Genomic DNA, 24,677 nt, shown 5'->3' with positions numbered 1-24,677 from the left:
TTGAGGCACAAATCAATTTGGCTACCTCAGCATGTTTTTTCATCTTAAAAATGCTGAGGAAAATGCCTCCTGTAACACCCATGGACCTAAGGAAGAAGATGGTGACAGTGCTGATATCCTCAAGACTGGACTACTGTAATGCCCTTTTTTTCCAGTGCCCCTAAGCTTAGCTTTAATAAACTTCAGACAGTACAGAATGCTGCAGCAAGAGCATTGCTGGTCATCTCCAAATATGACTCAGTCTCTACGTCCTTGCCCCGATTCCACTGGCTACCTGTAGCTAAAAGTATTCAATTGAAATCTCTGTGCATCGCATTCAAATCCCTTAACAACATGGGCCAACACATCTGGCAAACTTTTTAAAACCGTATATACCTGCCAACCAATCTAGGAAATCTACTTGTTCCCAGAGTCAGCAGGGCCAGATGGGGTGGCAAGAGCTTTACGGTCACAACGGCTAGCTTATGGAACTCCCTACCCATCACGCTGAAAAAAGAGCCCAGTCTCCTTAAATTTAGGAAAGGCCTAAAAACGTGGTTATTTTCAGCATAATTCTTCCTCATGGTTCCGCTACGATTTATATATAACAAAGGCAGCGCCTAGACATCTCAGGGTATTAGTCGCGCTTTATAAATCCCTCATCATCTTCCACTACTCCCTGTGTAATTGAGGTTGAGATGGAAACTACTATTGATCTTTTGCCTGTTCTGCCCCCATCCTCTTCCAAGGCGGAAGTCAAGTATTCTTATCCTGCGGATGAGTCCCACATTGAAGTGCCGAACAATGCTGTGCTACCACGGTTAATGAACATGGGAGCAAGAGGTTATTTTGGGGACCGTACAAGCTTCTCTTATGACTCTCCCTCTTTGGCACTTCCACCCACAAAAACAAGTGTTTTCATGTCATGAATCACAAAGACTTACCTGGTCTCCCCCTGGACTTACATCTGGTTAGTCCTTATCCTGATTTTCCTCTTCATGTCAACTGGATTTGTGACAGTATTTTTCATGCTCACTAATGGTCATTATTTGCCAGAACGCTCTGCAGTAAAATTGTTCGACTGCAGCCTGGCATGCCTAGTGTGAATGTAGCCAGCTTACACAAAAGATTCACCATCTTGTGAGTGACAAACACAGGAACCAAATGAACTACAATTTTAAGAATGTCTTCTATGAGCCATATTCGTACCACACATTCCCTTACACCTAAGTCCTTCCAAAGGGTAAAAAAATCCATCAGAGTTATGGGGTGAGAGCAGACCTTTAGCCGAGAATAGTTACAAAGCAGTCGCCGTGCGGAGCCACATGCATTGAATCACGCTGCTTCCAACACCAGTCTCCACATAGCCTGAGATTAGAGTCAAGAGCCAACACCATCACTTTGTGCCTTTAGGAAGGACTGAGGGCTTATGTGTACTCTTACAGCTCCCTGTGGTTGAAATGAGCAGTGAGTTTGATGAAAGACAGGATTAGATATTAGGCCTGGGAATATATTCATACCTGAAACATCTTCCAAAATGTGTGTATTATGCACATTTGTGAAAATTATTCCCATTTCAAAGCTGCAAAGTTCAAATATTTATTGCCTGAGAGGCACTGGCTTAAGCAGATAATGTAAAGGAAACCTCAATACTGCAACCAAGGTGCTACAGCGCCCACATAGAGATAATACACACGATATATATGCTACAGATTTGGAGGCAACTTGTGAACATGTAGCACAGATTCGCAAAGGGAATATGGGCATTTAATTGCTCAGTGCATCTGCCATGGTGAGGCTGCTGGGGGCATTTGTGTTCTTTCAAGGCCTTGTCGTTTTCTCCTCGCTGCCCAGTAATTTTGCCTTTTTGTCTGTTCATTTATTCTCTCGTCATTGCCCCTCAGATCTGGCAGTATGGAGAATGGATGGACGTGGTGGTTGATGACAGGTTACCAGTCAAGGATGGCAAGTTGCTGTTTGTGCACTCCGCCGAGCTCAAGGAATTCTGGAGCGCGCTGCTGGAGAAGGCCTATGCCAAGTAAGTGGTCTTTGCTTCCCCCACCAAGTCTATAAAGTCCAATGATGTTTTGAATCTTATCTTACCATTTCAGAGGGTTGAATTTACAGTCACCACTCCAGTGGCATGAGGTTAGAAACTCTGACCACATCAGAGGTTTGAGTTTATAAACTGTTACCACAGCATGTGCTTAAGTTTACAAACAGTTGAGTTTACGCCAGAGGCTACAAAAACACTGACCACAAAGGAGGCTTGCAATTACTAACAATGACCACATCAGAGGCTTGAGGTTGCAAACCGTGACCACACCAGAGGCTGGGGTTTACAAACACTGACCACACCAGAGGCTGGGGTTTACAAACACTGACCACACCAGAGGCTAGAGTTTACAAACAGTGACCATCCAGAGGCTAGAGTTTACAAACAGTGACCATCCAGAGGCTTTAGGTTAGAAAAACACTGATCACACCAAAGGCTTGATGTTACAAACACTGACCACACCAGAGGCTTGAGGTTACAAAGAATGACCACACCAGAAGCTTGAGGATATAAACAGTGACTACACCAGAGGCTTGAGGTTGCAAACGCTGACCACACCAGAGTCTTGAGCGTACAAACCGTGACTACATCGGAGGCTGGGGTTTACAAACACTGACCACACCAGAGGCTGGAGTTTACAAACAGTGACCATGCCAGAGGCTTGTGGTTACAAAAACACTGACCACACCAGAGGTTTGCGATTACCAAAGAATGACCACACCAGAGGCTTGACGTTACAAACACTGACCACATCAATGGGCCCGATTCACAGAACTAACATAAAACAAAATCCTAAACTTACTACCATTTTGGTATTCACAGAAGGCACTTACTCATTTTGGTATTCACAGAAGGCACTTACTCATTTTGGTATTCACAGAAGGCACTTACTCATTTCGGTATTCACAGAAGTTAGGAGTCCTAACTTTAGGACTCCTAAATGCCTTCTGTGAATACCGACAGCCTTAAAATTAGGATTTTTCTCAGTTTAGTAGTAGTAAAGTTAGGAGTCCTAACTTTAGGACTCCTAAATGCCTTCTGTGAATACCGACAGCCTTAAAATTAGGATTTTTCTCAGTTTAGTAGTAGTAAAGTTAGGAGTCCTAACTTTAGGACTCCTAAACTGAGAAAAATCCTAATTTTAAGACTTTCGGTATTCACAGAAGGCATTTAGGAGTCCTAAAGTTAGGACTCCTAACTTCTGTGAATACCGAAGTGAGTAAGTGTCTTCTGTGAATACCAAAATGAGTAAGTGCCTTCTGTGAATACGAAAATGGTAGTAAGTTTAGGATTTTGTCTTAAGTTAGTTCTGTGAATCGGGCCCAATGACTGCACCAGAGGTTTGAGTTTACAATGACCACCTAGAGGATTTAGGTTACAAAACAATGACCACACCTGAGGCTTGAGTTTACAAACAGTGATCACACCAGAGGTATGAGGTTACAAACAGAGGATTAAACAGTGACGTTATCCAGTATTGAGGTATCTTTCATAAATTCACATTCTTGAATCATTTCCTACTCGTCGAAATGGTAACATAATCAAGCAGTAGTTAACAAATATCATAGGCTATAATGGCTCATGCCATGTTTTAGACTATCTATACCCACTTGTGAATGGGCATTGCTACTCTCCTAGAATATGCAGGGTTGGGGATGAAGCATCCTTTTTCCGATCCACATCTTGTCCCAGGTGGATCTCTAGGCCTCAGTCCAACCATCACTACAGACCTCGTAGGTTTCATCCTCAGCTGTCGGAGGAAGACATCTGCGCTCTTGTATTCTCGTATAGTAGCTCGGGTCTGTCGCCTCCTCTAGCTCCATTATCAACATCCCCGTTATTTCCACTGACCCTGGCAGGGAACCCAGGGTTAACTCTAAGGGCCTCATTTATGAGGCCCGTTGTGCCATCGGAACGTCACTTTTTGTGACGTTCCGTGGCGCAGAAGCCTGCGTGATATTTATCAGGCAGCACTGAGCCACTTTTTTTGGCTTAATGCTGCCTCATAAATATCAGTCCCTTTAACGCAGTGTTCTGCGTTAAAGGGGCGTGCAATTCTGCAGCACCCATACAAAGAGGAAAAACCTCTTGTGATTATTTTTGTACAGAAAGGTTTCCCTTCCTGTACAAAAATATTCATCCCTGCAACGCAGGCCCCCTTGCACCATGGTGCAGAGGTGCCTGCGTCGGCACAGGCAGCCCATTGTGCGCCGGCGCAGGGGAGAATGACAGGAATGCGACGCATTTTATAGATAAGGCGCATCCCTGCCCTTTTCTTTTGCCGTAGGGAAGCGCAGCAGGAAGGCCTGCTGCGCTTCCCTACGGCAAAACCTCATAAATCTGCCCCTAGATCAGTTAATAAGGAAAATCTTCGACAAATAAATACTGTTCATATTGAAGAGATTAACACCTCCCCTCACATTAATGCTATGCTGCTCAATTGCAGATCAGCTGTGAAACATGCTGCTGACATTTCGGCACTCATCTTAGCGAAAGATCTGGACTTACTGATTCTCACGGAAACATGACTCAATGATGCCTCCTCCCCTGTTCTGGACATTTTAGTACCGCCTGACTATGTTATTATCCGAGGTGATCGTCCACGAAAAATCGGGGGGGGGCATTGCTTGCATTCATCGCTCCAGCCTAACCGTAAAGCAATCGCAGAAGGCTCCGCCATCTTCCTGTGTGCGCCACATGATTTACCATCCTCCTGGTGACAATTTGATCTTCATAGAGCAAATCATGGAGCTCATTAACTCATGTTCTGATCAGTCATACGGGAGACTTTAACCTCCACTGGAATGACACCAATGATCTCTCAGTCAACTCCTTTAAGACTTTCCTGCCAGATCTCAACTTCTCTCAGTTCTGTAAGGGACCCACACACATCAAAGGCGCCACCCTTGACCTCATTATTGCTAGAGACAATCTCATGCAACTGAAGGACATCCTACCTTGCAACTGGTCGGATCGTCATCAAATTGCCTTCCACATATTGGAAAAGTCAACTAGCAGAAAGGGTCATACACTTAAAGCGAAACAATGGTCTTGCAACATGAGAGACGTAAACATCAATGCTCTTACTTCCATCACCATGAACAAACTTCAGCCTCCACCTAACATGACTAACCTGGATGATCTTTCGGATCATTACATTAGCACTATGACCAATATCTTTGACACCATTGCTCCAAAGCAACTTAAAAGGATTCCCCTCAAACAATCAAAACCTTGGTTTAATGGTTCCCTAAATGATGAATGCCGCAAACTTAGGCTTTTAGAGAGATCTTGGAGAACCGACCCTTCCACCACCAGCCTCTTTCAGCTAAGGAAAATGAGAAGCGCTTACAATAAAAAAATCCGCATTGCTAAAACTGACCACTTCAGAGCGCAACTGGACGGCGCCTCAAACAGACATAAGATGCTATTTGAAATCATCAAACAGCAAACTAACCACACTTTTAAACCAAACCTGTCCTCCGTGACTACACTTCCTAGCGGGGAGGAATTCACAGTGCACTTCTCAGAAAAAGCTAGGAAAATTGAACTTGAGCTCCGACCGGTCACTCCCATGGGCCCCCCTCCCAATACTCACCACTTCTCCAGAGGAGCGGTTAGTTCCCTCAGCCGTCTCCTTTTCTCTCGGAGGTTACCCCAAAAATGACCTTCTTGGAATTCCTTTATCCTGCTATATTACACAGAATTGCGCCACGAGATGGCAACTCTAAAACCGGCCAACCACTTCATTGATCCGCTTCCTGCTAAATTTTTTAAAGACCTTAACTTGGCAAGTCTACCTCTGTGGTTGCAGATTATTCATGAATCCCTTCTGCAGGGGTGCATACCAGATTGCCTCAAAATTGGACAAGTCACTCCCATCCCTAAGAAGCCCAACTCCGATCTATCTGATCCTAACAATTTCAAACCTATCACTAACATCATGACGTTAGCCAAACTTCTCACAAAAATCCGTCCACAAGCAACTCTGCAACCATATAGAGAAATTTAAACATCTGGACCTCTATCAATCCGATTTCAGAGCAGGACATAGTACTGAAACTGCACTAACGCACATTGTGAATGATGCACTGAAATCCCTTGATCAGAATGTCCCTTGTCTTCTGATCCTGCTGGACCTGTCCTCTGCTTTCGACACCATCAAACATGAAACACTGATTAATCTTCTACAACGGAGGATGGGTTTAACGGGTCCAGTCCTAAAGTGGTTTACCTCTTTCTTACACAACCACACTCAAAGGATCAAACTAAACCAGTCCCTTGCTTCCAGTACCCAGGTCAGGATTGGAGTTCCGCAAGGATCCGCACTCTCGCCCACGCTCTTCATCCTTTTTATGGAACCACTCACTGTCATTCTAAACCAGTCTAACATTCTCTACCACTGTATGCGGATGACACGCAACTTTACCTGAAGATCTCCTCGCTTGATGACATTAAAATTCTAAATGGGGCTCTTTCGCAAACTCAACAATGGTTAGCCCAGAACCATCTGCTGTTGAACACCCTTAAAACTGAATTCCTGCTGATTGCCCCCCACAACCACTCTGCACCTACCCTGGCTAAAGCAACTCACAGCCCTTAACTGCACCCCTCTCGTGGTTGATTCCGCTAAATCGTTAGGCATTACCTTAGACAAATTACTTAACATGCAAGCTCACATCAGTGCCACTACTAGTGGTGCCAACTTTCATCTTAACACCCTCAAGAAAATCAAACCTTTCCTTCCGACCAAAGACTTACAACCTGCAGTACAATCCCTATTGATATCACGCCTTGAATATGGTCTGGTGACCCTTGCGGGGTTGCCTAAAGCGAGCTTGGCCCCTCTCAGAGCTACTCTCAACGCCTTGGCCAGGCTCATCATAGGCTCCAAAAAACACGACCACATTACACCAGATCTTTTGCAGCTTAACTGGATTTCTATTGAAGCGAGGATTCGCTTTAAAATAGTTTACCTCACACATAAAACCTTGCATTATAACACTCCGGCCTATCTAGCGAACAAGCTTGTTCTTTCTGGCTCGAGACAGAACTTAAGAAGTACGTCCACTCTTCTCTTGAAACCACCCAAATTCAAGAAGAAAAGTACGTACAAACGTGTTTTCTCTGGACTGGCACCAAGAATCTGGAACGCTCTGCCTACTGAGATTAGAGCTAATCCTTCCACTGCCTATTTCAAGAAAAAAGCCAAACTGATTTTCCTGAGTGATCCTTAACTGCTGCTTCGTGTTCCTTTATATGTCCCCTTGCTGACTGAACGAATATTTATCCCAACTTTTGTTCTCCATGCATTTTAGGTTTGGTTGTTAATTGTTTTATACCTGTGGGCCCCCTCTCCGCATGTTTGTCAATTATTATATTATGGTGTGTCATGTTCACTTTTGTTTGTTTTGCTAAATGCTACAGGAAATATTTTACACCTAGGAGAATTGGATCTAGTGTAGCCCACTATCAGGTCCCTGATCTTGATTGTGCACTCCTTATGGGGCCACTGTGTTGACTTCTATTGTACAGAGTTTATTCATGTACTCGCCGTGTGCACAGCGCTCTGATACCCGCAAGGGTCATGTTCACGCTTTCTAAAACGTTATAAATAAATAAATAAAATAAAAATCTATATCCTTTTTTTTTAAAGGACCAAATGTTGAATGCAATCAATCAGCAACACTACCAGCAGAGGCAAATTCCCTCAGATTTTCACTGCACGTCATTTGTGAAGGGAGTCTCCCTGAGTTCTACTCAGTTCTTGTTCAACTTTGTAAATTTTTTCCAGGAAATTAAATTTTTACCTGCATGTCTGATAAAAAAAAGGCCTTTTTGTCCATGTAAGACCTGTGGCAGGAAAAGAGTTCCTGTAGATGATCCACACAAAGACTGCATTTATTGCCTCCACCCCAACCATGATGTAAGACAGTGCAAATTATGTTGCACTTTCTCATCAAAAACTCTGCGTGATAAAAAGGGGAGGCTGGTTTTATGGCTCCAGTCGACAAAGCAACAGAAGTCATCTGATGAGGAGAGTGATGGTTCTTCTAGGCCTCACAAGAGAGCCAGATTACAGGAGGATACCTCTGGAGAGGGCAGGAAACACCTCAAACCCTCCAAAGAGAGATAAAACTCTTAGAAGGAGAAACCTCATAATGTCTCCTCAGAGCCTGCATCTTTCTTTCTTACCTACCACGCCTTCGAGTAAGGAAATAGACTGTCCTCGAGCCTCTTTCTCAGATTCTATGAGGCACAGAGCTGACAAAAAAACCATTGCTTTCGACATCAGATGACAATACTATGCTCATCAACGACTACAAGTACTATAGTGTCATCATCAGTGCTGTTGGAGGCAGGAACAGGGACTGTAGCCATCTCTCGTCCTTTACCAACAATGAGAATCTCCCAATCTAGGAGCCCATCGACAGTGAGTATTCCTCCACCGCTGTATGAAACGACAGAATCGTCAGCGTCAATCCTATTGACTAAGACCTCATCGACGAACATCCCATCGACGAAGACCCTATCGACGAAAACCCCATCAACAGCAGTTCTGTCGACAACGATACTGTCGATGACAGATCTCCTGTATCGTGAATTACAGTACCGTCAACGCCACCATCAACGAAGGTAAATATTAACAAGGTGACAAAAACCTTCCTGCACCCGTAGGTATCTTCAATCAGTACGATTTCCACTTTGCCTCCTTCAAACCTGTTGGACTTACAAGATTCTTATGATGATGATGATGGAATGCATGGGGTAGCTCACAGCCCGTCTGAATTACATGTCAAATGCCAGGAGGAAGATTAGGATTATGAGGATGAGGAGCAATATTATCAACCATATCTAGCTCCACCACTTCATTACCAATCTTATGGCTATCCTAATGAGCCTTGTCCTAGAGTAATTACACACTAGCCACCTTCTCTTATCCAAGACCTTCAGGCGATGCTGGTTGACTACAGATAATAGTTTCCACCTCAGGGTGACCAAATAGAACCACCACCACCTCAGTCGGAACCTCCAAGAACCCCAATTTTTGCCACCACCAGTGACACCTACAATAACACTGCACCCACTAATAGTGGCACCTGCCACTGAGGATCCCTCATCCTCAGATGAGGATAGATAACAAGGAGGGATCCCGTATCTTCATCCACCGACAGTTCCTTGGGACGATTACATTATTCCCACTCCCTCCCCTCCTCCACATCATCCAGCGGACTCGCCTCCTGAAGATATTGGGGGTTCCACAATTTAATGGAAAGAGCAACCTCCAGGTTCCATCTGCCAATCACTGTGAAGCATACAGACTGTTTCCTGTATAACTTCAAAGAGGAAACTAGAAAATCAGACAATTGATCCCCATAGTTGATTACATCTGGCAGGTGAACAGACATAATATTGAGTTGTAAATGTCGACTAGCACTAAAATTGAGCGCAAAATATTATAGTACAACAATATCGGCTGTCAGAATATAGTTGACAAGATTATCGAGTTGAAGGCAAGCAATATCGTTTTTCAAAATATCGAAGTAATTAATATCGTTTGCTAAAATATCGTTGTTTTATTTAGTGTTATGTATTTTAGTGTGTGTTTTAAATGTATGTGTTCTATTTTTTTGTGTAAGTATTGAATTTGTTTTTTGATATATGTTTTACATTTTTAGAAGTTTTTATTTTATGTTAAGTACATTTTGCGTTTTAGTTCCGTAGCGGGTTGTAGGTTTATAGGGGAATGGGGTGGGAAGTAATTTGATTAGAATAAATTTAATAATAATTTTTAGAAGTTATTTATTTGTTTTAATTAAATTTTGCATTTATGTTCCATAGCGGGTTGTGAGTTTATAGGGGAATAGGGTGGGAAGTAATTTAACTATAATTAATTAATTAATATTCTGTACTAATGAATATTTATGTATTTAATATTTTATCTTGTTAACGGTGGTAATGAATTTATTATTTATTAGTTATTAATTGGTTTTTAATTATTAATAATTATTTGGTAAACAAATGAATTGTGTTATTTTATTAGGAGCAGGTTGTGGGTTTATAGGGGAAGAGGGTGGGAAGTAATTTCATTATAATTAATTAATATGTTTTATTAATTAATATTTAAGTATTTAAGAGTTTACATAGTGAATTGTGGTAATTACATTATTATTAATTAGTTAATAATTGTTTGTTAATTATTAATAATTAATTAGTAAATATGTTAATTGAGTCATTTTTTTTATGAGTGGGTTGTGGGTTTATAGGGGAGCAGGGTGTGAAGTAATTTAATAATAATTAATTAATATATATATTTGTATTATTTAATATTTATGTATTTAACATTTTATATTGTTAATTGTGATAAATAATATATTGGTAGTTATTTATTAATTGGTTATTCATAATTAATTATTAATTATGCTATTTGAGTCATTTTTTTAAGAGCGGTTTGTGGGTTGGTAGGGGAGTAGGCTGGAAAGCAATTGAATTTTAACATATTTTGTAAAAACAAATATTATAAAATTTATTTTAAGTTGTTTTATAGTGTTAATTGTGTGATTTAATTTATTATCGATTGTTTTAAAATTGCTTATTATTATTACTTAATTAATTAATTATTCATTAATTATGTTAACTGTGTTATGTTTTATATCATGGGTGGTGTATTTATAGGGGAATATGGTGGGAGGTACATTATTTTTAATTAATTAATTGTTTGTTAATTAATGGTAATTATTTTACTGGAGTGGGAATAGTACATTATTCCTCTTCGCTATCCAACACTTTCCCTACTGTTGCACTCGCTGGGGTGGGAATAGTAAATTATTCCCCTCCGCTATCCAACACTTTCCCTACTGTTGCACTCTCTGGAGTGGGAATAGTAATTTTTACCCCTCCGCTATCCAACTCTTTCCCTACTGTTGCACTCTCTGGAGTGGGAATAGTAAATTGTATCCCCTCTGCTATCCAACACTTTCCATACTGTTGCACTCCCTGGAGTGGGAATAGTAAACTATTCCCCTCCGCTATCCAAAACTTTCCTTACTGTTGCACTCCCTGGAGTTGGAATAATAATTTAGTCCCCTACGCTATTCAACACTTTCCCTACTTTTGCACTCCCTGGAGTGGGAATAGTAAGTTATTCCCCTCCCTTATGCAACACTTTCCCTACTGTTGCACTCGCTGAAGTGGGAATAGTAATTTTATCCCCTCCGCTATCCAACGTTTACCCTACTGTTACAGTTAATGTAGTGTCAAATGCAATTGTAAAAAAATAAAATTTTAATATTTTAACTTATTATATATTTTATTATTATTTAAATTTTACCGGTGTATGTATAAACATATATATGTATTTATAACTTTTAATATGTTTCTAACATTTTATAATTAATTACAATAATTATTTAATGATATTATGAAGTACATTCATACATTATATTTTATATGTATGTATGTTTAATTGATTTTTACATTATATTCACTACTTATAATTTTAAACATTTTCTAGTTATTCTAACTATCGTTACATTAATTATATGTATTATTTACTTTATTTGACATTATTTTTTAAACATTTTTAAGAAAAACGATATTTTAACAACGATATTTTTAACAACTATATTTTTTTTCTTGATATTTTTGTACTTACCATTATGAAGGTAGGACTTCGATATTCTTGACAACGATAATTTTTCTCACGATATTTTTGTAGGTCGACATTTCTGTTGTCGATATTCTATCAGTGAACCCATCTGGCAGGAGGGAGTAGAAATTACGGAGACAAAGGCTAAGATATCGCCAGTGCTCCCTCGGATTGACAAGAAATACAGGGCTTCAGAGGATTCCCCTTTTTGCCTCACAGTTCACCCAAGGCCAGATTCTGGCATTTCCTGCGCAGCACATAGGATATCTAAAGACATCAAAGAACGTTGTTTCACTGCATTCAGAGGTGGTTATCAGAGAACCCACCACTACCAAGCCTATCAGCCGCAATATAGACAAACATACCAGACTCCTACATACCGCCAGTCCTCTATGGCTGGTTTCTCTCGTTGAGGGGGCCGCAAAAGAACACTGACCCATGGACGAGACGCCGGAAGAAAACAATGATCTGGACCGGGTACCAGCTTCCCTCCCTTCTCCCCATCCTGTGGGTGTGAAGATCTCCAATTTCTTGTGACAATGGGAGGAAATAACAGACCAATGGGTATTAGATCTGCTCGCCTTTGGTCATACTCTAGACTTCACAAAAAGACCTCCCACTACTCCACCTAAAGGAGCCTTCCTCCTCACCTTCACTTATTGCACAAGGAGGCAAAAATCATGCTCTCAAACGGAGCGATGAGGGAAGTTCCAACTCTACAAAAGGGTCAGGGTTTCTACTCCTGTTTTGTCTTGATAAAAAAGAAATCAGGGGAGTGGAGACCAATACTGCATCTCAGGAAGCTCAACAAATCCCTAGGAAATCGAATACTCAGTATGGTAACTTTGACCGAGATCCTACGTCGCCTCAACAGAGGAGACTTTATGACCTTCCTCGGTTTGGAAGACTCATGTTTCCACATCCCCATCCATCGAAAACATCAAATTCCTCAGGTTTACGGTAGCTGGTACCCACTACCAATTCAAGGTCCTCTCTTTTGAGCTCAAATTGGCACCCAGGATATTTACCAAATGCCTCTCTTCAGTACCCGCAGCCCGTCACTCTCAAGGTCACCAAGTATTCTTTTACTTGGACGACTAGCTGTTGAAGACACTAACAGCACGACAAGCTACCTGAATGACAAACGCTTGTCTTCAATTGTTCCACAATCGAGGACTGACAGTAAACTTAAAGTCACTCTTTCTTCCTAGACAAGTTATATCATTTCTGGGATCCAAACTAGATACAGTCCAGTGCAAAGCCTTTCTATCAGACGAACACCAGATAAGACAACAGCAGTTGGCAATAGCCATCTCAGGAAAAGGTAAATTTCCGTAAGGAGGTACAAATGGCTCCTAGGAATGTACTGATTTGCAACAGACCTAGTGCCCTTGGCCAGACTCAAGATGAGACCTCTTCAGGAGGAACAACAACATCAGTGGCTGCAAACATCGGGATCCTTTGAAGACATTCTTCATGTCGCCCCAATAATGAAAGCAGCAATGCAATGGTGGTATTACAGGCCAAACCTCTGGAAGGGCCTCACTGTCTTGCAAGGGATTCAATATTACATCCTAACAATGGACGCCTCTATGGAAGGCTGGGGACTACACTTACAGGACCTCCAGATTTAAGGCAAGTGGTCCACAGTGCTGGTTCGTATATGGACAATACAACCAGTATGTTTTATATAAACAAACAGGGAGGAACCAAGTAGCGGACAATTTTGCAAAAAGCTCAAGAGTTATAGGAGGGGACAACGGACCATGCGATATCTCTCAGAGCTCAACACATTCCAGGCCTGCACAAAACACTAGAAGATGCTCTCAGCAGAGCAACACAGTTGCCATGAATGGGAGCTCAGTTAATACCAGTTGGACAGAGTATTTGCACTGTAGGGAAAACCATCGCTAGACCTATTTGCCACAGAAGACAATGCCAAATGCTAGTCCTATGTCTGCAGATTCCCTCTCCCACGGTCTGGGGGCAATGCCCTTTCGATGCGAGGGTCAGGGATATATGCCAACGCCTTTCCCCCCATCCCATTGATCCTCAGAGTGCTGACCAAAATGAAGCTGAAAGTTGCCGGCTGATACTGATAGCTCCCAGGTGGCCCAGGCAACATTGGTTCCTGGAACTTTTTCATCTTTCTGAGTCCAGACCCATACGCCTGCAGCCATCACCTTCTCTCCTGACCAGGAACAACAGACAGGTGTGCCATTTGGAACCAGCGTCATTGCACTTGCATGCTTAGCTCCTGTGTTCTTGGAATTCAAGGAAATTAACATCTCTCAGTAATGCAGGAACATCCTTGCAAAAACTAGAGCTGAAAGTACCAAAAAAACATACAGACTGAAATGGAAAAGGTTCTGCTTCTGGTGCCAAGGAAACAAACTTGCATCCATTTCAAATATTCCCAAAGCAGATTTTACGTACCTCCTCTCCTTTGCAAAATCAGGTTTGGCTTTCACCTCAAAGTACATCTGGCCTCTATCTCTTGTTGCAGAAGAGCTTCTAAAGCTCCTTCGTTTTGTGCCTCTAACTTGGTGAAAAAATGTATGAAGGGTTTTTTGCCACACCTTCTCTCCGGTTCGAGCACCCCCCGGAACGGAAGCTTAGCGTGGTCCTAGGACAGTTGATGAAACAACCATTTGAACGGATTCACAGAGCTGAATTAAAGTTCTTGACATGGAGGGTCGCTCTTCTCCTGGCTCGCACCTCAGCTAGGAGGGTGAGTGAAATACAGGCATTCACCACCAAGAAGCCATTTCTACAGTTCAAAGAGGATGCTATGATTCTGAGAACTAATCCTATCTTTATCCCTAAAGTACCATTTCAGTTCCATCTTAATGAGCTGGTTATACTCTGTTCATTCTTCCCAAATCCATCAACACCAGCAGAGAAGGCGTTGCACACACCTGATGTTAAACGATGCCTCAAGTTCTACCTGCAGAGAACAAAGGACATCCAAAAGATGGATGAATTGCTTGTGGCTTATGGCCAAGGCAGGAAAGGAACTGCAATCACGAAAGATACAGATGAGAGATAGATTTCTCTGACAATTCAGTTTTGCCACATTAAGGCTAACAGGCCTTTGACAAGAAGAACTATAGTTCATTCCACTAGTAGAATAGCTACGTCAGCAACCCTTTTCGCTGGAGTTACACTGGAAAAGATTTGTCGTGCAGTGACCTGGAGAAGTACTCCTACCATTATGCAGCACTACTATCTGAATTCTGCACAGAGTGCAGACGCAACCTTTGGCCAGGCGGTACTACACCATCTCTTCAAATAAGGTAAGCCTCTTTCTGGCAAAGAGAGCCCTTGTTCTTCTGGTAACTACAGGCACATATAAGAATATGATTGTGTACAATATAAGTAAACATATTTATATATGTATTAGATTGCTTTTTTTCTTACCATCCTTTGATATTTTGCAGATCAAAATGAGACTATATCAAAGTAAGTTAGCAATTTCTCTGAATCATTATATAAATCGTCTCATATTCTTTACTTAAGAGTATGTTTTATTGGTTATGATCTATTCAGCCAGGATATGTAGCAACACTTAAAAAAGTAAATAAGCAAGCGGACATCTATAATTATATCTAGGATAGTATTAAAACTTTGCTAGCAACGTACTTTTGATGTCTCCCACCATCTACAACAGACAACACGGTCTTGGATGTTACTGTTTGCTATTCTGATTCAAGCATTTGAATCTATGAAAGATACCCCAATACTGGATAAGAAATAAGTTACTTTCCTGTAACTACGGTTATCCAGTATTGGTAACTTAGATTCACATGCAACCCACCCTCCTCCCCATAGAGGCTTCTGTCATTTGGTTATGGGATACTTACTTCCCACATGTCCTTGGAAAATCTGAGGGAATCTGCCTCTTCTGGGAATGTTCTAGAGGGTGCTAGAAGCTGATTCATTGTATTCAACATTTAGTCCTTTATTAAAAAGCACAAAGATAGGCTAAAACATGGCATGGCGCCATTATAGCCTATGATATTTGTTAACTACTGCTTGATTATGTTACTATAGGACAGGGAATGAGACTAGTATTGGATTCTATAAAATATACCAATGCTGTATAATCGTAGGTACAGCCACTCTGGCCCAGTCCTATAAATCTCCATAGTGGAGGGAGAATGCAGCTCTCCTTAAAGATATCCAGGAGATGTTTAAAAAAACATTACAATATTCTATATAAGCCAGAGATCGGTCTACTTACTAGCTGCCAACAAGCCACAACTGATGTTGCCAACATGCAGATTCAGTTAAAGAATCCATTCCTTTCAGAATTTTGAAGGCTGATAATTGGGATGAAATTGCTCTTTTCTTTTAATGTTATTTTGTGACTTTAGTATTTTAATTATAATGATTAGTGGTGATAAAAATAGGGACAATAAAACAAACTGAAATGCAAATGCATGGGAATATCTTTTATTGTTTTCGCAAGTGAGTTCACCAAATTTAGAACTTAAGTTCTCAAAGAAGCTGCCTTGCTCCATCGATGGGATTGACAAATAATTCATTAAACCCGTTTGTATTTTTCCCCGGTTACACAAACATTTCCTAGCACCAGATAAACAGTATGTAGTGTGCTTATAGTTATATGTGATTAACTCTGTAAAAATTAAGAATGTTTTCTTTTGAATGTACTTGTCTTTGAATAACTTTGACCCTGCTGTAACTTAAGACAACATTGGCATTGTTTATTAGTCACTACACAACCGGTTAACTCTCTCAATACTTTACGGAGGTCACACTGACAAGCCACAAATAGGACAAAAACACCTATGATTCAAACCATCACCTCTTTGGATCAGAACATTATACTTATGTTTTACTTGAAGACGAGAGATTATGAACTGGTCTTCCATCAGTGGAAACTTCCATTTATAAATTGCATGCTCATGCTTCAGTTTTGGGTTTAGATATCTCAATAAAGGTCTATCGTTTGAGTTATGGTGCAATTATGCGATATTATGCGGTTATGGTGAAAATGTCTTTCTCTGGCTCTTTGTGGTATCACCAATGATAATCCAAATAGAGGCAAATCCAAAAGTTCAGGTCTCCTTTATTATCAACTCCAAAGTATCCATAGATCATCATCAGCTCTCAGTCCACGAATATCCACTACATTCCATCCACCAATATTCATACCAAGAACTTAGAATAGATTACAATGACCCAATACATTCTGAAGGAATGTCCTACCCATACAAACATATTTGGACAGTTGCCAATGGGGCCATGACACATTACTCTGTATGCTCACAACATTTTTTTAGTTCATTCGCCCATGACATATTTGCTTTATTAAAGAGTTGCAATAGCCCCTTGACTATCCTACTATGGACAACGCTATTTCCACTGGAACGATAGAGGGCTGTGAGTTTTTGGTTTATACCTGAAGCTTTTAGGTCATTTCTCTGGATTTAATTTGCACCCCGTTGTCTATGAGGATTGAAGCAAGGAATCCTTCTCTCAAAAACACACTGTCTAAAAAATAAATCAATTACACTTTTAGTGTCCACCTTATCCACGATGCAAATCTCAAACCACCATGAGAGCATATCTGTTACTACAATAATGCTCTTAACACTTCATCCTGCCAACTTTTGGGTCTCCTAAAATCCAATGCTATCTCTTTCCATGGCAATTTTAACAGCCCAAAGAACCCAAAGGAGGACTGAAGGTTTTGCAAGACTTAGCTGCCGCTTCGCAGCTTGCTCACATCCTCACAAATCTCGCAACGCTGTGCCACCAATGCAGGTCTTTGAGACTCCTTTTTAGTGAGCATGATGCCTGAATGCCCATCATGGCAGAAACATATAATCTTCTCTCATAATGCTCTGGGTGGAATAATTGTCTCCCCCTTAACAAATAAATTATCAATCTGATAGAGACTTATAGCTGCAGATTCCTTACCTTTGAATTTCCCCAGGCATCAGGCTGGATCCAGAATTTTTTGCTCGAGTAATACCCATTGCGCATACCGTCGGGTAGCTCCATTTGGCTCCCCGATCCCCACCTCGTCTGTCTTTGGTGTCTCTAGCGTGACCACGACTCAGTCATGCTTGGACTGTCTGGCCATGGTTCAGAAGGCCTTGCAGGATTGGGCTATGAAGCACCTTGCGGCCCGACAATATTTGTATTTGTATTTGTAGAGCGCAACATTCATCCCAAGGGACATCACGGCGCTGAAACATAGCTGAGTGCAGGCAGAAACAAGATTTCAATTTTATACTTAGTAACTGGGGAATAGATGTGTTTTTAGTTTCTTTCTAAACAATAGGTAATCTTCAGTCAGGCGTAGTTCTGGAGGGAGTTTGTTCCAGATGACCGCTGCTGATTTTGAGAAAGATCGGTCACCCATCCTGGCTTTAGTCATACGCTTGACTGATGCCAGTGCCTGATGGCGGGATCTCTGATCGCGCAAAGGTACATGAAATTTTTATTTGCCATGTAGGGTTTGTGGACCTGTTTTATATAGCGTTCTATGTGCATAGCACATGAGCTTAAAGTTGGCTCTTTGGCGTACAGGTAGCCAGTGTAATTCCTTCATACAGAAGGAGGCTGAACTATATCTACTCTTTTTGCATATCAGTTTAGCAGCAGCATTTTGGACCACTTGTATTCTGGTAAAAAGATAGTCAGCCATGCCCACATACAATGCACTGCTATAGTCCAGCCTACTCACAAGAAGTGCCTGTGTCACCGTTTTCCCCTAGTTTAAAGGGATTCATGGAAAAAGTCTTCTAAAAAGTTTTAATGTGGCGAAGCTTTTCCGGCATAGTAGTCGTACTTGATTCCGCATGGATAAGGCATCATCAAAGATGAAGCCCAAATTCTTGGCAGCCTGCCTTGGTTCAGGAGCGTTTCCCAATGCCTGGGGCCACCGACTATTATCCAGCGAGACTCCGCGGATATCCCAGTCCCGATCGAAGAAGAGGAGGTCGCGGGACTGCTCCCGGAGTCCTAAGTCCTCTTCTTCCACTCAAGGTCCTTGGAACACTCAGGAAAGAGGCACAAGATGAAGAATAAGTCTAAGTGGACTTCGTCTTCACATCGGTTGTCGTCTGTCGATGAGAGAGATAAGGAGCACTGAAGCTCTAGGCCCAGTTATGCGGAGTTGTAGTCAGGGTCGACTTTGCGCTTCCCTCCCTTTCCGGGAGCAGGAGTGACCCCGCTCAAATTGAATAGTTTTATGAGACCATGCACCGCGTATTGGAGCGGGCTGACCCCTCTGGCAAGCCGTGGAGTTGGAGGGGGCCCCATCGGATTCAACGCCATCAACTAAGGCCACAGTGCCAGTGGGACCCCAGGGATCCGATTCTGGATCTGGGATGGCCCTGGTCGTGCCTACATGACCTTTCCCGACTTCAGACCCGAAGTCAGTGCCTGCTGGTGCTCACCAAGCGCCGATGACATATAATCGGAACCGCATCGCTTGGTGCTGATAGAACCCAGGTGTTCGATGTTGTCGCAAGCTGATTTTCTTAACATTTCAGGCACAGGAGAGGACTGGGATGGTTCTATGGACTCTCTGCAGAGCAGATGGAGTGGTATGGGAACCTCTGGAAGCCAGTGGACTGGACACATCCCCAGATACTGGCATGCTCTCTGTGGCTAGGGAGGAGGGAGCTTCTTATGTCATGGTGTATAGAAGGGCAGCTGAGGTCCTTGGACTAGAGTTGCCCTCTGTGCAGGTCAGAACTAATCTTCTGACTGAAGTGCTTCAGCCTGGGGCTTTCACCTCTTAATCCTTTGTGCCTTTCAATGAAGCACTAACTGATGTCCTTCTAGAAATGTGATCCAAGCCTAGCACAGGGGCTCCTGTGAACAGGACAGTTGCAAGCCACCATCACCAGCTCTCGGTGACCCAAAGTTGCTCAGCCAACATCCCCAACCCTGAAAGCTTGGTGGTGTAGGCTTCAGATTTCGAGGGTGCATTCCCTTCCGGCCCCCCATCCCGGACAGGGAATCCAAAAGGCTGGAATCACTTTGGAAGAAAATGTTTTCTTCTTCCAGCCTGGCATTGCGTTCAGTGAATACTGCATGCTTATTGGGCCATTTCCCCCATTCCCTCTGGGAGACAGTTGCGCAAGTGCTGCCACAGGTCCCTGAGGAGGCCCGGGCTGTACTATCCCTGGTGATAAAGGGCGGGAGAGATGCAACAAAATTACCCATTAGGTATGGCCTCGACACAATTGATTCTCTGGGCAGAAGGATTTCATTAATGGTGGCCTTATGGTGCCATGCCTGGCTAAGAACATATGACTTCTCAGGCGATTACCAGGCTAATTTGATGGACATGCCTTCTGATGGTTCCCATCTGTTTGGATAGAAGGCAGACTCGGCCTTGGGAGCATTTCAAGGACTCTGGTGCTATGGCCAGATCGTTGGGCCTTTCTACAACACCTTGTAGCCAGTCTAGCTATTTTTTTCGTTCCTCGAGGAGAACAACGTCCTGCACCCATCCCAATCAGAATTCCCCAGCAAGCATAGCACCGAAACTGCCCTCATCGCTGCCACTGATAACATCAGGACCATGCTGGACAACGGCGAAACCGCGGCTCTCATCCTCCTGGACCTCTCGGCCGCCTTCGACACCGTCTGCCACTGCACCCTCCGCACACGCCTCAATGACGCAGGAATCAGCGACAAGGCCCTGGGCTGGATCATCTCCTTCCCCACCAACAGAACCCAGAGGGTCCAACTTCCCCCATTCCGCTTGGAAGCCACCAAGATCATCTGCGCCGTGCACCAAGGATCACCCCTCAGCCCTACCCTTTTCAAAGTCTACATGGCTCCACTCGCCAACATCGTCCGCTCGCACAACCTCAACATCGTCTCCAACGCCGACGACACCCAGCTGATCCTCTCACTCACCAAGGACCCCGGCACCACCAAAACGAACCTCCACGAAGGACTGAAGGCCGTCGCCAACTGGATGGTGAACAGTTGCCTGAAACTGAACTCGGACAAGACGGAGGTCCTCATCCTCGGCTCCTCCCCCTCCACCTGGGATGACTCCTGGTGGCCGGCCACGCTTGGAGCCGCACCGACGCCCACCGTCCACGCACGCAACCTGGGATTCATCCTGGTCTAATCACTCTCAATGACCCAACAAGTCAACACCGTCTCCTCCTTCTGCTTCAACACCCTCTGCATGCTTCGTAAGATCTACAGATGGATCCCCACCGGAACCAGAAAGACGGTCACCCACACCCTTGTCAGCAGCATACTGGACTATGGCAATGCCCTCTACGCTGGAACCACGGCCAAACTCCAGAAAAGACTGCAACGGATACTGAACGCCTCCCCAAGCCTCGACCTCGGCATTCCCCACCACTCCCACATCACAGCCCACCTGAAGGACCTGAACTGGCTCCCGTCAACAAGAGGATCACCTTCAAGCTCCTGACTCACGCTCACAAAGCACTCCACAACGCCGGACCAGCATACCTCAACAAGCGTCTCAACTTCTACACCCCAAATTGCCAGCTTCGCGTTGCCAACCTCGCCCTCGCCACTGTCCCACGCATACACAGAACCACCACCGGCAGCAGATCCTTCTCCTACCTCGCTGCCAAGACGTGGAACACCCTCCCCACCCATTTGCGTCTGACCCAGGACCTGCAACCTTCAGGAGACACCTCAAGACCTGGCTGTTCGAGCAGTAGCTGTTAACCCCCCCTCAGTGCCTTAAGACCCTCACGGGTGAGTAGTGTGCTATACAAATGAGTGATAGATTTGATTTTTTCAGGGCCCTAGTTTTGGCACACAATTATGTCAGTCACTTCATGGCTCTGTGCTTCTGGCATGGAAAGGTGAAAAGTACAGGCGTTCGCGCGCCTGGTGCCGCCTATATAAGTGACTGCAATGTTGTAACCAACGCTAATGACAATGTCACACACAGCTGAATGGAGCCACTCGACGGCGTACACTAGGGGTATTGCTCAAGCAAAAGTTTCCGGATCCAGCCTGGGGAATTCAAAGATAAGGAATCTGCAGCTAGATATTGTCTCTACCAGATAATGCGTTATCGAAGGTAAGTAACTTGTTCGACAGACTCATCTCTGACTTCCCAAAATCCCCTCAACTCATCACTTACATACTTTTTTCTATATCGTTCTATCCATTAACAACTTTCTTTTCCCCTTTACACACAAATGTTCTCCTTTTCAGTCTGTGACCATTCATTCTGGTCAAAACTTTGTTTCAAAATATCCAGTTGGGAAATGCTAACCACTAAGTACTCATTCCACGGGTCCTTATCAATTTCCGTCACTGGTAATGCCATCCTGCTGAGAAAGTCTGTTGTAAAATTCTTTGTGCCATGTACATTCTGAACTTTGTAGCTAAAATCCTGTAACCTAATTGAGAATTTAGCTAGCCTAGCTGTTCTTCTGAATAAAGCTTCAGTAGTACAGACCTTAAAATGATTTTCTTACCCACAGAAATTTCTTGACGTGTTATAGGGCCCAAACACACAGTAAGGTATCCCACTCAATTACAGAGTAGGTGTTAATGACTTAGAAGCAAAAGCAATGACCACCTAATTTTTGGCCCCGTCAGTCTGGGTGAGGACACTACCCAGATCCTTGCCACTAGAATCGGTGGAAATAATTCTGCTGGCTCCACGGTAAAATCCTTGCAGATTGGGTGCCTTGCAAATGGCATCTTTAATTGTATTAAAATCTTGTTGACACTCGTCACACCAAATAAAAATAGCTTTATTTTTCAATAATACTCTCATGGCATGCATTTTATCCAAAAACCTGTCAACAAAAGTTTCCTTGGGTCTGATCCCATTACCACTAACTTCGTGTCCTAAGTAAATAACTTTTTTTCTGCAATCTTGCACTTGCATAACTCTGCAGTTAACACTTTTTGGCTCCGCACTCTTAGAACCATCCTTATTCTATAATTTTTTCTGGTTTGTTGCGCTCCACAATGAAAATGTCATCTTGGAAAAACACAATCTACGAGATATCACCAAATAGTTGCGATATTAGTCTCTGGAATACCACAGCCGCAGAGGCTAAGCCAAAGGACATACAGCAAAATTGATAACAACCAAAGGGACTACAGAATGCCATAAGACTCCTGCTAGATGGATGCAATGAAATTTGGTGACATGCCGAGGAAAGGTCTATGGTGGAAAACCATTTAGCACCCCAGGTTAGCGAAAGCATCTCATCAATCCTTGGAAGTGGGAATTTTTCCAGCACTATACTGTTATTAAGGCACCTAGCTAAATCTTTCCGTTTGCTCGTCTAGCTTCAACCATAGGCAAAATCCACTCAGATGCCTCAATGGCCTTGATAATACCTGCCTTTTGTAGTTTACATAGTTCCATTCTGACTTCCTCTATGACTATGATAGGAACATTGCCTACTTTATGAATTTTTGGTGTGGCAGACAATTTTACCTTAATCCTGTGGGTAAACACTTTAGCTTACCAATTTTCCCATTGAAAACATTCTGGTAATCATTAAGAACCCATTTCTTAGTTTCTTTACCATCGCAAGCTACTAAGACTTGTTCCGAACAGTTAGGGTCAAGTGTTATATGTAACGCCCTTGGTCCTTTCACCCCAATAATGAAGGACCATCATCTACAACATACAGTTTGCATTTGGCTCTTTGGTTCTTAAACTCAAATACAAATAAACTGTGCCCTAACATGTTAATGTGTTCTACTGGGAAGCCTTTTGGATTTACATCTGTGGGTTCTAGGTGTGGACCAATGACTCTTGCAAAATAGTTTTCCCACACACTACGAGCAGTGATGGTGAAGGGGGAGCCCGAGTCCCCCGCCACCTGTAAAATGATACTTCCAAATTGAATAATACATAACGATTTATTCCTGTCATTACTTTTGATATTCAGAACAATATTCTCCTTCTTGCACACTTTGCTGGCAAACAGTGCTTCAGAATCCTCCTCTACTTTGTTCCCTGATGACTAAGAATCACTTTTTGTTAAACATGGTACTCTATTTTTGTTTTTTCCAACACATTCTAGCAAAGTGCCCTACAGTGCCAAACTCTAGGCACTTTGCTGAATTTGCTGGACACCTCGCATTGTGTGTACAAGTAAAATTTGAGGTCTTTCCCTGGTTGGCGTTACTGTCTTTGCTTGGGCCTTTATTAAAATTAGCCCTGTCATGCATGTTCAGTACGTGTTGTTTTTTCCTTTTTACCACAAGGATTACCAACTTGAGGAGATACCGCCTTGGCACATCTTTCCAAAAGTTCAGCCTTCTTTACCTAGGCTCTAATATCCTTTAAGCTTGAGTCTCCTCCAATCCAAAGCCTATCTTGGATTCCTTGGTTCTGTGTGCACGTGACTATTTGATCCCATATCATCTCGTCAAGAAAACTACCAAATTTGCTTGTCGCAGCAAAAGTTTTGAGAATGGATACATATTCCTCAATAGATTTGTTCCGTTGTTCCCTCCTTTTAAAAAAATGTACTTCTCGTAACCAGCTCTCTCTATTTTATGCATTTGGTATACACTGTGAGACCTTCAGGACCCAGGTAATGCATCAAGGTTCTCTTCTTGTTTTCTGGTGATAACACACTACCATTGTCTTTCAGTGTAGCAATATAATTAAAAAAAATACTCCTTCCATTCTGCCCAATTGATAATAGGTTCTCCAGGATTGGTTACACATTCTTTAGGTGTGTTTTAAAGTAATTCCTGCACTCCTGATGCTGGAGCTGGCTGAGTTAGATGCCATGGTAATTACTGTCAAAAGTGACATAAATAAAAAAAAAAAAAACTATACACCTGTTAGGACACTAGTACAACATTGGTGTCACTAAGTGTGTAGTTGCAACACTGCAGCTCTGTTACTCTGTAATTGAAAACAAGCAAAGATCGCTAAGAGCAATAGAATATATACTGAAAAAACAAAGTCTTACTTTTTGTTACTTGTCCATGACTGATTTCCGTGTTGGCACC

At 42.7% G+C, this 24,677-nt stretch overlaps 1 protein-coding gene across 3 annotated transcripts in view; it reads left to right on the top strand.

The window, feature by feature from the left end:
* Positions 1-24,677, top strand: part of LOC146813821 (calpain-1 catalytic subunit-like) — a 701,058-nt gene that overhangs the window by 314,056 nt on the left and 362,325 nt on the right. For all 3 annotated transcript variants that reach the window (XM_085610275.1, XM_085610277.1, XM_085610276.1), the window contains one exon: positions 1,884-2,017. In XM_085610275.1, coding sequence (XP_085466401.1) covers positions 1,884-2,017 — 134 coding nt within the window. The remainder of the gene's footprint in view (positions 1-1,883; positions 2,018-24,677) is intronic.

Source organism: Triturus cristatus, chromosome 6 (assembly GCF_964204655.1).
Source record: "Triturus cristatus chromosome 6, aTriCri1.1, whole genome shotgun sequence".
In the NCBI taxonomy this organism is placed as follows: domain Eukaryota; kingdom Metazoa; phylum Chordata; class Amphibia; order Caudata; family Salamandridae; genus Triturus; species Triturus cristatus.
This window is presented reverse-complemented; position numbering and strand designations above follow the sequence as displayed.